This window comes from Amia ocellicauda, chromosome 2 (genome assembly GCF_036373705.1).
Source record: "Amia ocellicauda isolate fAmiCal2 chromosome 2, fAmiCal2.hap1, whole genome shotgun sequence".
Classification (NCBI taxonomy): domain Eukaryota; kingdom Metazoa; phylum Chordata; class Actinopteri; order Amiiformes; family Amiidae; genus Amia; species Amia ocellicauda.
Window position 1 is genome coordinate 2,223,838 of NC_089851.1, and position 15,476 is coordinate 2,239,313.

Below are 15,476 nucleotides of genomic sequence, written 5' to 3' on the forward strand. Positions count from 1 at the left end.
TTCAATAAATATATTGTACATTTTATATGTTGTACAAGATTCTACTTTTTTCCCCAAACCACCAAAACTGAGATGCAGTCACATCAGAATGATGAAAGTGTTCAGCGTGCAGAAGGCAAATTGTTCCTTCAGCCATTAGTGCTAGTCTGAGTCAATGCCAGCACGCTCATCAGCTCTGAAATAAAGCAATATAGACAAACACCCCAAGGTCAGCCTACCTGAACAAATGACACTGGCGTCGTTTCTGTGGGTGCAGTTTGGCCCTTTCTTGGTGGAGACGGGACACTCGAACACAGTGGACTCGTTGCCCCGACAGTCCAGCTGCTCGTCCCACACGGGGCCCCTCCCTTCACCATAGTGAGCCCCCCCAGGTAAGGCCACTGCCTCCCCACACTGCAGCTGTCTGCACACCACACTGCCGTCCTGCAGGTCCCAGTCTGAGTCACACAGTGTCCCCCACTGGTCCCCAAACTGCAGCTCCACTCTCCCAGAGCAGGGCTGCTCCCCGCCCACGATCCGGGGCTCCCTGTGGGCTGAGAGAGGGATTAATCCACACTGACTGCAACTACTGCACACTTTTCAGAGAGTTGAGGTCTGGCGCTTGGCCACAATGGGAGTGAATGCAGATCCTATGGTCATTGTGCATCTCATTGTTCAGATTCATCGATGCCATATTGAAAGATGTAAGATGAGGAAAAGTAGCTCCAGTACCTTTCTCTGAAGTACGGTACAACCCACAGCAGAAATGACAAAAATAAAGATCCTGCTGTATTCACACCCACCCCCCCACTGCAGCTTTGGAGCCAGTGTTACTCTTCCTGCACAGTTTCCTCATTCATCTGACTGCACAATGTTACTGCACTCAGGGAGCTGCAGCTTTAACCCTTTTTAGCTTTGAGTTTAACTACTTGAATTGGCGATGCAGTAGGCAAGCTGCCTACATAATTGCTTACATAAATACATCTTTTCAGTGGACATGACTGACATGTCAGATTTGGGAATGTCACATCTAGTTCCTTCATTATTCTATGTTTAAATTAATCTGTAATAAAATATATTACATGTATAAAATATAAAATACATGTATATCCCCCTACTGTGTGGTGGGTCCTCCTGTGCTGTACTTAACCTTTTCATTTCTTCACACGTCAAAGTAACTTCTGAGATATGTACTCAGACATGCTAAAGGTGCAGTTCTGTCACTGATTTCAGTCTCAGTTAATCCCATTGAAACCCCATATCTGTATTAATCTGGGATTAATGATATGAGAGAATGCAATTGTTAACCTGAACACAGTCTGATTACTGTACTTATCTAAAAGACATACCTGAATCACCTTGTAGAGTTTAATACAGAGTTATTAGGCTGCAGTGACATGAGCTTGGTACTTACCAGAGCACACAACCCCCGCAAAATCAGATGCACTAGGCGTCCATGATGGTGGAAGAACAAGCTCAGAGTAACACTGCCAGAAGAAAGACTCATTCCCTTTACAGTCAACAGCGATCATCCACTGAGGTAAACCCACTGTACCAAAGTAAGCATCTGTTTTTACTGCTGAGATGGATCCACAGCCCACTTGCTTACACAAAACATTAGCCACATAATTATTAATGATACCATCATAAAAGGTAATTGACGTGACTGAAGTCTTCAGCTGTATTCTTCCAGCACAGGGACTGTTTCCATTTTCCAGTGAGAAATTTAAAGCACCTGAAAGAGAAATTCACACTCTTTACTCACTGCTGCACAAACCTGCTTTCCTGGATGGATGACACAAAAGGTCCATATCTAATCTCGTAATTTTGAGGTGCGTAATGAGATTGGAGAAGGACCTCAATGATAGCAGTGACATCACTGGCTTTTGGTGACACAAGGTAGGTCTGATCTTTCATCAGGTGGGTGGCAGGAACTTACCAACCATTTAGGCAAAGGTTTCAAGAGCACCTGGTATTGTAATATCATGTTCCAGTTCTCAAGCATTCGTGATGCTGTTTACAGCTTTCTAAGTCATATCTGTCTGATATATGGGTATATGTGTTTCAGTGATGACAATATTATTTTGTGATTTTGTACTAACAATTGCTTTACAGCAGCTGTGTACTAACAACATCTGTGATACTGATTCACATGGCAAACTCCTCGATCGGCAAAACCACATCGGACCCATCAACATACAATATATCACTGCATGGTCACTAAAACTATCTATAAATAAATCGAGAAAGAGCAATGCTCAAACTCTCCTCTCTCTCTGGCTCCTGTTTATCACTGTGTCTGCAGCTCTTACAAAGTGTAGTGAAACAGAGTCCCCAAACTCAAATAATATGAAATCACTTAAAGGGTTCAGTTATCACTCGAACTGGGATAACAGCATAGAGAGTCATGTTAGTCAATAAAATATAAGCAATATATTGTGTATTTCCTTATAGAGCAGAAACCACTGATCCTCAGACCAGTACATTCCTTGAAATGCCAGTATGAGTTGGGAACGGCTTGTACACTGAGCATCTGTAACTTATCTGTCATTTACAGAATTTCATGACAAGAAGCAAATACTCGATCACAGCTATGAACAGCTGGTAATTTAGGATTGTGAATTTGTAAGTAAACTCCTATGTTTACTATAGCAGCAGCTATGAAATAAGAACATGTCTGTTTATAGCAGGAAGTGCAGTTACCTTTACACACAATGTGAACGTTCATGCTGAGATCGCAGTCATGGTGGCCCCAGGGATCGGAGGCGCACTCCCAGAGAGACGACTCGTTCCCAGAGCACCGCACTCTGTCCAGCCAGATGGGGACATCAGTGGTAGGGAATATACTTCTGGACACGGTCTCTGCCTCTCCACAGCCAGCCTGCCTGCAGACCACATGAGCTTCCTGGAGCTCGAAGCCATTGCTGCACACCGTCCCCCTCTGGCCTCTGTGATACACATCCACTCTGCCCCCACAGGTATTAACTCCTGTTGCTATCTCTAGTCTTCTGCTCTCTGTGAAGAGAATGCTACATTTGTTAAAACTCCGCTATTAAATAACATTTATTTCCTACAAGCTTTCATGAATATTTCTGTATTTTTAATTTTTAAATTAGTCTCACCTCCACTTTCCAGTGCTTTCTGTCCATCTGAAGAATCTACAACATAGTACATTTGATTCAGATACAACTAAAATGGTCACTTAACACTTTTGAATTATCAAAACACTTGTGAATTATAAAAGTACATTCACACATCTAATTATTTCTGAACACAGAGATGGTTAAAACAAACAAAAGCATAACTGAAAAGAAAAGCATTACTCTAGTTTTCTATTTGTTTAATCATTTTTCTGCAGAGAAAGAGTAGCAGTCGATATTGAAGAAAGATACTGAGATTGTTCTCTCAGGGTCAATCCTGTATTAGTGTGCGTTATAATAGGATGTATTTGTACTGGAAAAACAGTTGATTACAGCGTTAAAAGTGGGTAATTGTTTTTGACAGCATTTGTTATAGTGAAGTCAACCTGTAGAATAATTGTCTAATTTGGGTTATAATTATAATCATATAGAGAAAATATTAAAATACAATTCAAGTTGTTTTTTGTTATCGCATCCCCAGAATGAAGTCTACAGACGAAACCCTGTCTGTGTTTGAATTGCTTTTCCCCCTGGCTTGATCAACAACACAACCTCTGCTCAGTCCATTTATGCTGATGTACCTGCACAGATGACAGCTGCGTCCCACGGGTGCAGGCAGTCATTGGCCCCCAGGGGCCCGGCCCTGCACTCCCCCAGCTCCGTCTCGTTGCCCAGGCAGCCCACTCTGCTCAGCACTCTGTCCTCAGAGGCATCCTGGGGGTGGAGAAGATGGGGCGCCGCCACCGCCGCCCCACAGCCCAGCTGTTGGCAGAGCACCTCTGCATCGCGCAGGTCCCAGGAGTGACTGCACACAGGGCCCCACTGGCCCTTGAACTGCACCTGCACTCTCCCAGAGCATGGGCTGTTCAGCCTCACCTGCAGACCCCCTGCACAGCAACACACACAGCACAGTGAGGGCCCTGACTCTGTTTCTCACCCTGCCTGACAGCAACACGGCTATTTAAACTTGTCATGCTTTAGATTAATTCATTAAACACCTCAATCGAAGTAAATAAGTAAACAAGTGTACCTAATTGTATTTAAGACCTCAGGTGAGGTGGAAGCCATATAGTTGTGTTTCATGTATGTATTTGTATTGATATTTATGTATCTTTCATTTATGACTTAATACAAATTGTAATCTCTGACATCATCTGGGAAAAAAACAATTAATATTTTAATAGTAAAATTAAGTTATTCAATAAATCAATAAATAATTTAATTCATAAATAATACTAAATGCAATTCTTGAATAATATGTGTATAGTAGCGATTCTGAAGCCTGACTAAGAGACCTGGGCACTGTGGTGCAGAAGAACAGGGTTTGAGTCTCCCTGTGGATGGAGCCATGTTACAGTGGTGTCAGTAGTGGGATGTTGAGTTTGCTTCGGTCCATCTTTGGGGAGATGTCTAACTCTACTCACCCAAACTATTTACTGTATTTCTGTGTGCAGGTTTTGTGAATCTCGATTATTAGAAACTGTTGCCAATTGTAAAAAGGCTTTCCAATTACAAACAGAACATAGGCACTGCGTTACATTATCATCATTTAGCAGACACCCTTATCCAGGGCGACTTACATTTGTACCCGTTCATACAGCTGGGTATTTTAGTGGAGACATCTAAGTGAAGTAGTGAAGTACCTTGCTCAAGGGTACAACAGCATTGCCCCACCCAGGATTTGAACCGAGAACCTTCCAGTTATGAATCCATTTGTAGTGACTGCATTTTTTTAATGTGCATAAATCACTCATGTATTAAATATTATTTACTGTTATTATTATGCAGTGCTGGAATTCTATTTGTAAATTAAAAATGAGGCCTTGACAATTGAAAAAGAAAATATGGGCACTAGTCAGAAAGCAAATCTGTAAATTTGCCAATTTCACCATAAAATTCTAAATCAAACTAACAAACAAAAAAATGTAAACAGTTTCTTGTCTGCAACAATTGGTCCCCGACAATTGATCCCTGCGGCAATCAGTCCCAGTGACAATTAATCCCAGTGAGCCATGAAAATTGGGCACTGCGACAATTCGTCCCCACAACAATTCACCTCCATTCTCCACATGGTGATTGTAACCATGAGTGCATTAACTCTGGGGTTCCCAAAAGGGGGGTGCTGATGGTAAAAATATGCAGGAGCAGGGGGGAGGGTGCTGACATTAAAACATGTAAGAACAGTGGGTGGGGGTTGGGGTGGGGACTGATGGTATTTTCGCTGGAGTGCCAGGCTGCATTTAAATTTTTTTTCTTTTTTTTCGGGGTGGGGGGTATTTTGCCGCGGAACTCCTAGCACCCCCTCATGTACCCCTTGTGGGTTGCAGACCCCAGTTTGGGAACCTCTGCATTAACTTATTGAAGAGCCATAGAACACATATATAAATCAATTATTATTATTATTATTATTATTATTATTATTATTATTATTATTATTATTATTATTATTATTATTATGTTTATTGATTTAAGCAACTCCAAAAATTCAGTCACATACAACTAATCAGGACAGTTGACTGTGGTGGCTGTAGGCTGTAAAAGTACACAAGACATCCCCAGTTACCCACTAGATGTCGCCATCACCCTTCCTTACCAGTCCCTTCCCCCAGCTCCCTTCATTCAATCAATCAATCAATCAACATTCCTGAATACCTTGTGCACTTGTTCATTCACCCTCTGCTCCCAATCACCCTGCACCTCCCAACTTGGTTCCTTGCTTCCCTCTGCTCCACATATAAACCCCTCACTCACTCTCAGTCACTGCAAAGTTTTGTCAGTTCACCTGCAGTCTCTCCCTGTGCATTGTTACATCCTTGATTCCTTGACCACTCGTTTTTCCTCCCGACCATGACTTTGGTCTTCCCCTGTTTGCCTGATCGCCCGACCCTTGCCTGTTACCACGACCATGTCCTTGTCTAGCCCTTGTTAGCCCTGTCCTGCTGGTTTTCGACCCACGCCTGTCTGACCACCTCCATCACGCAACTGGGTTTCCCTGTCCCCGTGTCCCACGGTTCGTGACATATGCGACTTAAAAGAGGTTTCACATTCACGCTTGAATCTCCCCTGACAATGTGTTTAAGGAACAGCGCTGCGAGCCTGGCATTGTTATTTCTTATGTGTATATATATATATACACACACAATGCCTTGCAGAAGTATTCAGACCCCTGACCAGCTGTCTCATATTACTGAATTACAACAGATACACTGAAATGTCATTCTTTTTGATATTTTATAAACAATGAAACTCAAAATCAATTATTGTAAGGTGAATTTGGTTTTATGTTGGGAAATATTTGTTAGAAAAAAAATTAAATATGTCCTTCTCTTCTGTTTATGAACTGTAAATATCATATACAATTATTTCTGTATAATGTAGTTCATGTAGCCTACATTATTTTGATTAAATAGCTTGTAAATCATGTAAAATCATGTAAATCTATCTCTATATAATAGCTACTAGAGGCTTGGTGCCTTCAAATGAGTCCAAGGATCAGAAGATCTGTTATTGCTATGTGGAGATATTTACTGTGCAAAGTATAAAAACATTTTGCCACAGGTTGGAGTGGATCTATGTCTTCACTGCTGAGCCGATCAGGACAGGCAGACGAGAGCTATGTCAGGTTCAAATCTGCTAATAAAATTATTATTATTATTATTAATATTATTATTATTATTATTTCTTGGCAGACGTCCTTATCCAGGGCGACTTACAACATAAGAGCAAACAATGTGCAAAAATACAGTGAAGTACAAGGCATCAATCGATACAAATTCAACTTAACTAAAACATAGCAATTCAAAATACATTTTACAAATTCCAATTTACAATTTACACAAGTACAGTAAGAGACTTCCTACATCCTGGACGGTGAAAGCTAAGTGCTGTCAAGATGTCGGGTTACAGACGAGGGCTACGGGAAAGGGAGCAAGGAGGAGAACAATCAAGGACGCGAGGAGCATAATAAGCTGAAGTGCTATCTAGCAGGGATAGAGGACTAATATTACAAGTACTGTCGGAAGAGATGCGTCTTGAATAAGCGCCGGAATGAGGTCAAGGACTCTGCGGTTTTGACTTCGGTGGGCAGGTCGTTCCACCATTTAGGGTTCAGGGATGAGAAGGAGCGGCTCTGGAGGAAGGAGAGTGGAGAGGAGGCAGAGTTAGTCTTCTGGCACTGGAGGAGCGCAGTGGTCTGGAGGGCATGTATGGAGAGACGAGGGTCTGAAGGTAGCTTGGTGCAGTGTGGTCCAGACAGCGGTAGGTGAGGGTCAATGTCTTGAACTGAATGTGTGCCGCTATCGGGAGCCAGTGGAGGGAGCGGAGCAGTGGAGTAGCGTGTGTGAATCGGGGCAGAGAGACACCAGACGAGCCGCAGAGTTCTGGATGAGCTGGAGCGGCGGGTAGTGGATGCAGGCAGGCCGGCCAGGAGGGATTTGCAGTAGTCCAGGCGGGAGAGGGCCAGTGACTGGATGAGTAGCTGAGTCGAGTAGTCGGTGAGGAAGAGACGGATCCGGCGTATGTTGCTCAGGAAGAATGATATATGAATGATGTGTAGAAATTAACGTGTTTCAGGAATCAACATGATTATAACTCTTTCACAATGACTAATGTTATTACAAAGCCCAGACTGTTGCCTATATTATATTCAGTATAGCCTACTGCATAAACTGCGGGTCCAGCGGTGGGAGGAGAAAGTATTTATTAATTATTAATTTTGAGGAGTTTACACCTGTAACGCCTTATATGTATTTCTTTCAAATATTTATTAACGTATAAGAATGGATAGACGAGCGGGAGAAATTCAAATATGCAGAGATATTTACTTTTAAATTGCAAAAGCCACACAAAGAGCGTCTGTAGCGGTTCTAGTGTTAAACTGTTTTTAAACTGTTTTTATTTAATGTTATTGTCTGCTCCTTTTATCTGACCTATTTATTAATTGTATTCTATTATGTGAATAAACTGCTCTTTGGGGCATATTTTTCAGTTACACCTCAATATTCTTCCTTCAACCAGGGGACCTGTGTGGGGTGGTTTCAGTATTTGTTAAATACTCTATTTCCCTTATATACAACATCATTGTGCGAAAAAAAAACACAAAATAAATAAATACATAGATTTATAAAAAAGGAAATACATCTAAATTTATTTATTTATTTATTTAGGCACAAATTACAATCCTCATGCTTGTGGCCTTATAATGGAATAACCACACACTTGCAAACATTAAGTGATACACATGTTCTCTAACTGGCCACACAGGCTAGGTTTTTACAAAACTATTACTATTTTCATTTGACTGGTGTCTCATACCTGTATTCCGTATAATGTCAATATTATAAACTTGCGCAACAAAGAAGTTCAAAACAGGTGAGAAGGGGACTGAGTGTAAATAAGGGAAGCTCTGTTAAAGCCTTATTAACCACCTTAAAATTGTTCATTCTTCTCTGATACCATTTAACTCAACGAAATGATAGGCTTGTGTGCGGCTGCTCAGCCATGGAAACCCATTTCATGAAGCTCCTGAGGAACAGGTCTTGTGCTGACGTTGCTTCCAGAGGCACTTTAAACTTGGTAATGATTGATGCAACCGAGGACAGATGATTTTTACACACTACACACTTCAGCACTTGGCGGCCCGATCTGTGAGCTTGTGTGGCTCCACTTCACGCCTGAGCTGTTGTTGCTCCTCGATGTTTCCACAGCACAATAACAGCACTTACAGTTGACCGGGGCAGCTCTATCGGGGCAGAAACTTGACAAACTGACTTGTTGGAAAGGTGGCATCCTATGACGGTGCCACATTGAAAGTCACTGAGCTCTTCAGTATGGCCCATTCTACTGCAATGTTTGTCTGTGGAGATTGCATGGCTGTGCTTGATTTTATACACCTGCCAGCAATGGGTGTGGCTGAAATTGCGAAATCCAGGAATTAGAAGGGATGTCCACATACTTTTGGTCATGCAGTGTATATATATATGGTGCTTAAGCCAGAGGAACCGAGGCATTAAAATTTCAATAGGCCATAATAAATACTTCGTTGATATTCACCAACAATATCAAACACAACAAAATGTTAAAGTGCCAGTTGGATTTCAAAAAGCAGCACTGTAGTGGTTAGGGCTCTGGTTCTGGTTCTGGGTTCAAATCCCAGGTGGTGCAGTGCTGCTGTACCCTTGAGCAAAATACTTCACTTAGATGGCTCCAGTAAAAATACCCAGCTGTATAAATGGGTACAAATATAAGTTGCCCTGGATAAGAGTGTCTGCTAAATGACAAAAATAAAAAAAGGTACATAAGTCTTCGCAATATGAATACCAAAAGGAGAATGTTGATTTTTTTTTTTTCACCCCAAGATTTTGTCTACTCTTTTATATTAAGCCAGCAACTGAGACAGACCAGTCAGTTTACATTATCAGGGGACAAAGCAGCTCTCTTTTTGTGGACATTCTGTCTTTAAAGTAATTAAAACAGAGGCAAAAAAAGTGCTGCGTCAATTGCGTTATTTTTTTTAATGCATTAAACATTTCAAATTAATTGCAAAGATTAACATGTTAATTCCCCCAGCCCTAATATATGTATATTCTATAGCTCTACAAAAAGTTTATGCACTCATGGTTACAAATGTTCAAATAGGTGAGCCCGGTTCCCGCACAGTAGAGTAGGAGTTCAGGGGAGTAGTTTGTGTGGAGTAAAAATTAAGAAAAATGCAGATAGCCACTCAGTTGGTGTGCCCACCTATACGGCTCTGCGTGCCACAGGTTAGCCATCCCTGCCTTAGGTAAATATATCAGAAAGATTTAATCAAAATTGGATCAATAAAGGCACATTAATTTGTTTAGAATCTTTCACTGATTCACTGATTTCACTGATTTCACTGATGTGTAACAATTTACAAAATCCAACAGAATATATTCTAGATTCATATAATGTATGCTTCTGTATGATTACATTGTATATACTTTTTCATCTGTATAATTATTTTACCTGTAACTCAATAATTAATACTTCTTTAAAAAACATATAGGAACATTTCACACTTTCAGATTATATTTATTTTTTTAAGAAACAATCATTAAAAGTTTTTTGATTAATTGTCATGATTGTGTTTTTTTTACTCAAATTTAGTCACATTTATTATTTTATATGACAAACAGGGCAATTAATTAGCTTCTCTTGGAAACCACAGAGCTTGTATTTGTTCAGATATGTTCAGATAATATAAGCAAATATATATTGCTTGTATCTATTGCTTAAATCTAACAAAACTATACATTATTTAAATGTTGATCTATTGCTCATATGCAGTTCATACATTCTGCTTGTAAATAAGACGCTTTATCGATCAATAACTAAAGTCGCTACGCAGAAAATTGGGCAATTAGGCTCATTTGACAATGTCAAGATTTTCAGTTGTTAATTGAGATGCACTGGAGTCTCGCACAGATACTGACTGACAAGACAAGCTGCAGAAAACAGCACAAACACAAGATCTAACTATAATTTCACAGACTTAGCTTTAATGAGGAAACAACAAGTAAATGAAGGATTTAAAAATACACAAATGTGATAAACAACCAGTGAATTCAAATACATGAAAACAAGCATGTTAATTAAAATATAATGTTTTCCCAATTTTCCAGTATTAATAATAACCCTGAGGCCGGCGGCAGTTTCAGTTGTGCGTCTGATGGCTGAGCTCAACGACAAACAAGTGAATGTCTCTCTGGAAACATGAGGAGAACTGGAACAAGTTTCAAATCCAGGAGCAGATTTTGTTTTTAAATATTAGTTTCTCACAAACAACATGAATTTAATTATGTGGAAGATTTAATGATGTCAGCTTATGACAATCATATATATAAAAACATGTATCAACAAACTGATTTATTTTTGAATAATTTATTAATAAATAACCTTAATTTGTATTGTAAATTTTGTTACAGGTTTGCCATGCAAAACTTTTTATTTTGTTCTTTTAAAAAAATGAATTTTTTGTTTGGATATCACAGCTTTTGTATTTTCTCTGATATGAATATAAATAGATTTACTTGTTGGATTTTCTTTTACAATTAAAATACATTAAAAACCTCAGAAAACCACAGACAAATAGGAATAAAGGCATTTAGTTGGAGCTTCATCACTAATTTAAAATCAAATATAATGAATTGAAACAGAAGGTCCTTACTTGTGAGATGGAAATTGATGGAGATGAACAGAAGAAGCCACATTTCGCTGATCTGTGTGAAGAGTAATCAATAATCACGCGCTGACATCTCTCAGTCTCTGCTGTGTCTAACAGCTCACAGCGACGGGGTGGGCAAGATACACAGCGGCTGTGTGTGTCGGGGCCAAGAGCCTTGTTTGGTAAAGATCAGGTACAGGCCGGGTTCATAGGAGCCAATTACAATGTGCAGCGCTCAGTGTGACCTTATATGAAAGACACCGAGAGGTGCAGGTGCAGGGAGCAGAGCTGGCTGGCTCTCTGGGAGGAGCTGCTGTTTTACAGCAGGAGCCCCTCACTGCTGCTGGTTCGAGCGGGACTGGGGTGAAGATTAGGAACGTCTTCACTCAGAATAGTGTTGAATTTTGTTATTTTTGGGTATAATTACTTAGTAATTACTTTTGTTCTTACAGTCGTTTAAAATTGCAGTTATGAATCGTTATAATGTAGGTAATGTGTAATTATATATGCTTTTGTGTATATATTTGCACATATAACAACACTAATAAGAAACCAGTAGAGTTATAACTATTTGTAACTACATTGTAATTACACAAGTGGTTACTCAGTACTTCCACCCATGAATTGTACAGTGTAAAGTGTTGCCCAGTGCAGATACATGCTTTCCGGTACTTGTGTTTCTTCCTGTTTCAGTGACTGACCCAGCCTGGGATAAAACCGCAACAGAAACTGAAAAATACACAACTAGGAACTAGACCAGGGGTTTTCAAACCAGTCCTGGAGTACCCCCTGCCCTGCTGTTTTTTGTTCCAACTGAGGTCTTAATTGCTTAATTGAATCCTTAATTCACCTAACAAAGCAATATACCATTCAATTAAATAATTAAGATCTAGGTTGGAACAACAGGGGGTACTCCAGGACTGGTTTGCAAACCCCTGAACTAGACAATCTCATTGGATGATCAATGGATATGTTTAATCGACTGCAGGCTGTTTTAAGAAGCAGGTTAACAGAAGTACGGTGCAGCTGTTAGCAAGAGAGCTTGTGAGCTGCTGTTGTTCAGCAGTGATGAGGAACATTTTCCCAGAAGCTTAGTTTCAGAGGGTGATGTCACTTTTTCTACACTCCCACAGGAAGCGCTGCTGTTTGGGGCATAAATTACATCGCACTGTGAGAAGTAGCTCAACACAGTTATTTGCATCAGAAGAACCCACTCTCTATGACTGTCTGAATGGCTGCTGACACTAACACAAGAATGGCTGTGTTCCTCCTCTTCCTCGCTGGACTTCCAGGTAAGAGAAAATCAGTTACCCCACTGTGTGTGTATAGGTGTGTACATGCACAGCCTTGTGTGTGTGTGTGCATGTGTGCATAAGTGTGTATTTTGATAGGCTTGGAATCTCACACTTAAAAAATAAGGAAGCTTCTCCAGTCCAGTAAAGCTGAGATATTAAAAGGCCAGGAGGCACGAACTGATAAGACTCAGTATCTCCGAGTTAGTGATTGAATACACAATGTCGTCAATTAGGATTTATTTAAATTCTTTGAAGAAAGCACGATTTTGATTAAAGGTTGCTGCTCTCACATGTTTATCAAATTTCAGTGATCAACATTTTGAAATTAATTTCCCTGTGTGTGTAGTCATTATCTTTTTGTAGATGTATAAGTTATTTTATTGTATCGTAGGATGCAAATTGTGAGGATGAAGGTGTCAGACAAATAAATAGATAAGTACTTTATAGAGTATATATTAAATTTTTGTGTTATGTAGTACTTGTGAAACTGCAAAATCAGAGTCAGTCAATAGGGAAACAGAAGAGGATTAAAGGTGTGCAGAGTTTAAGATTAGAAAGTTTAATGAAGCCTATGAAGCCTAAATATTGTAAGATATTATTTGTTAGAATATATTTATTAGTTGGAAGGAAACCTTATAAAAGGGAAAACAAAGAGAATTTGAGTTCTCTTAACTTCTTCATCCTGCAACGAGACACAAGACAGAGCTGGAGGGAGACAGAGAGAGACACACCGCTTCCTGCCTGACCAGACTGGCCTATAAGCTGTACTGTGAGGAGAAAGAAGAAAATGGGTATTATCTGTTTCTTACTGTAATCCAGCAGAAGCTTAATATTACTTATTTTCAGTAATATAATTTAATGATATTAGTTTCCTATTTTTGTCCAAATAAATGATTATTGCACATCTGTGACTTGACCGCATCTTCCCTCTTTTAAAGAATCTTAAAAGAGAAACCAATTGACCTATGAGTTTTCAGTTCAACTATTTATTTAGATTGACTGAAAAACCAAGCATTCCAGATTCTCTTACATAGTGGTGGCCAGTACGGGGAGATGACGGATATTTGCTACAAGTCACAGATTGCTCTGCAGTATTAATGTGCGTCATTGACAGAATAGCGCTGTATATTAATGTGTGTCATTGACAGAATAGCGCTGGATATTAATGTGCGTCATTGACAGAATAGCCTGTATATCCGACTCTTGCCTGAAAGACGAACCTCGCGTAACGGTGTCGTCAGCAAAGCCAGGATTGTACGAACTGATCATTGACCTGAGGAGTGTGTAGTCATTTCAACTCCAAGGAGGAAAACCACATAAAGTGTGGGCGAGTGATTGAAAAGTGACCTTCTGTGAACAGAGGCAAACATGGATCATCTGTGTCAGAAGGCAAGCCGGTGTGTCCATAAGGACCGAATTAAAAACGCGATAAAGAAGAGTCCGAGCACTTCATTACAGAACAGAGTCCTGTTTAGCGGAGTTAACAAACGAAAAAGTGAAGAAGTCACAACTGAAATTAGCTGCTCTGTATGGGTTAGCTCAGTGTGTTAAGATCTTATCTGATCATTCTGCCGAGGTAGAAACTAAACTGAAACGTGTTAGCGATGAGAAATCTGCCTGCTTTTACAAAATGCAGAGTTGAAACTTCAGAAGCAGACAGTGAGCAGTAATGTTGTGTTTCGATGAAGAGCTGCGCAGATCTGACCATGAGAGTCTGAGAAAAGAGAGCCGCACTTTACAGCAACAGTTCAATGATTCCCAAAGTAATCACACCGCATGTAAACAGATAGTAATGCGCTTAAAAACCAAACTAGGCATGAAAACTGCTATCATTGCAGCTGTCGGAGGTCCGTGTTGTCCTGAACTGGACTCTGATGATGATGAATATTGGGAAGAGGTAGAGAGAGAGGCGTGGGACTGTGAATTCAATCCTGAATCCGCTCCCGTCTGTGTGCTTCGCACTCGGGCTGCAGTGAAACGCAGGATGTTAAGGACGAGCGACACAAGGCCGAGTCCAATACATGAAAGTACAAGAAGACGAAGTAATTCAGAAAACACAGACAGCTCTGATGATCCTCAAGTCAGTAATGAGCCTCAGACAACTAAGCGTCTGACTGCTCTGGAACTGAGAGCTTTCAGAGATGATTTGGGTCCAATTACTCTAGAGACAGATTTAGAGGAATTAATAATTCGACTTTTATCTTGCATTCAGTTACACCCACAACTGAACTACCTGCATTGGAAAACAATAGTTTTAGCTGCATGTTCTCCGACTTTAAAATCCCTGTTAAGTGTTGATGAAGTGGGGAGAGCGACTGCGTGGACTGAGGTCTTAGAGTTAATAAGCGAAGCTTGTGGCTGGGATGCAGCAGATTGGGGAAGTACATTTTATTCTGCAACACAGAGAAAAGGCGAACATGTAAGGGCATATGCTCTGAGAAAACGAGCTCTCTATTTGTTTCTGGATACAATTGATGATGATATATATGATGAACAGTTTAAGAAATCCTTTTTACATGGATTACACCCTGATTTGAAAGCAATCCTGGGCATCTCAGCTGATGCAACTGAGGATTGGCAGAATTTGTTTCCTAAAATTTGCAGAGCACAGGAATTAGTGAAACAAGGAGCTTGGAAATGTGTTAAAATTGATAATAAGGGGAAAACTGAAAAAGAATCCTGTGAAAAACTATTCCAGGTCGAGGGGCCTCATGTTTTTTCAAACACTGGGCCTGACTATGGGCCTGACTGGGAAAAGAAACACAACTCTGGTTACAAGCGTAACGGGGCAGAAGTGACCGCGCTGGAGATCAGACTCACACTGACCCCAAGTCAAACAGACAGGCCGGGACACCCCGAGGGGCGGTGCCTAACGTG

The 15,476-nt window shown here is 40.4% G+C and overlaps 1 protein-coding gene across 1 annotated transcript in view; it reads right to left on the reverse strand.

Moving 5' to 3' along the window:
- Nucleotides 1-15,476, reverse strand: part of LOC136712167 (scavenger receptor cysteine-rich type 1 protein M130) — a 50,524-nt gene that overhangs the window by 8,042 nt on the left and 27,006 nt on the right. Inside the window, exons 11-12 of the mRNA XM_066688700.1 lie at nt 3,701-4,006; nt 219-533 (exon numbers count right to left, since the gene is read on the reverse strand). Coding sequence (XP_066544797.1) covers nt 219-533; nt 3,701-4,006 — 621 coding nt within the window. The remainder of the gene's footprint in view (nt 1-218; nt 534-3,700; nt 4,007-15,476) is intronic.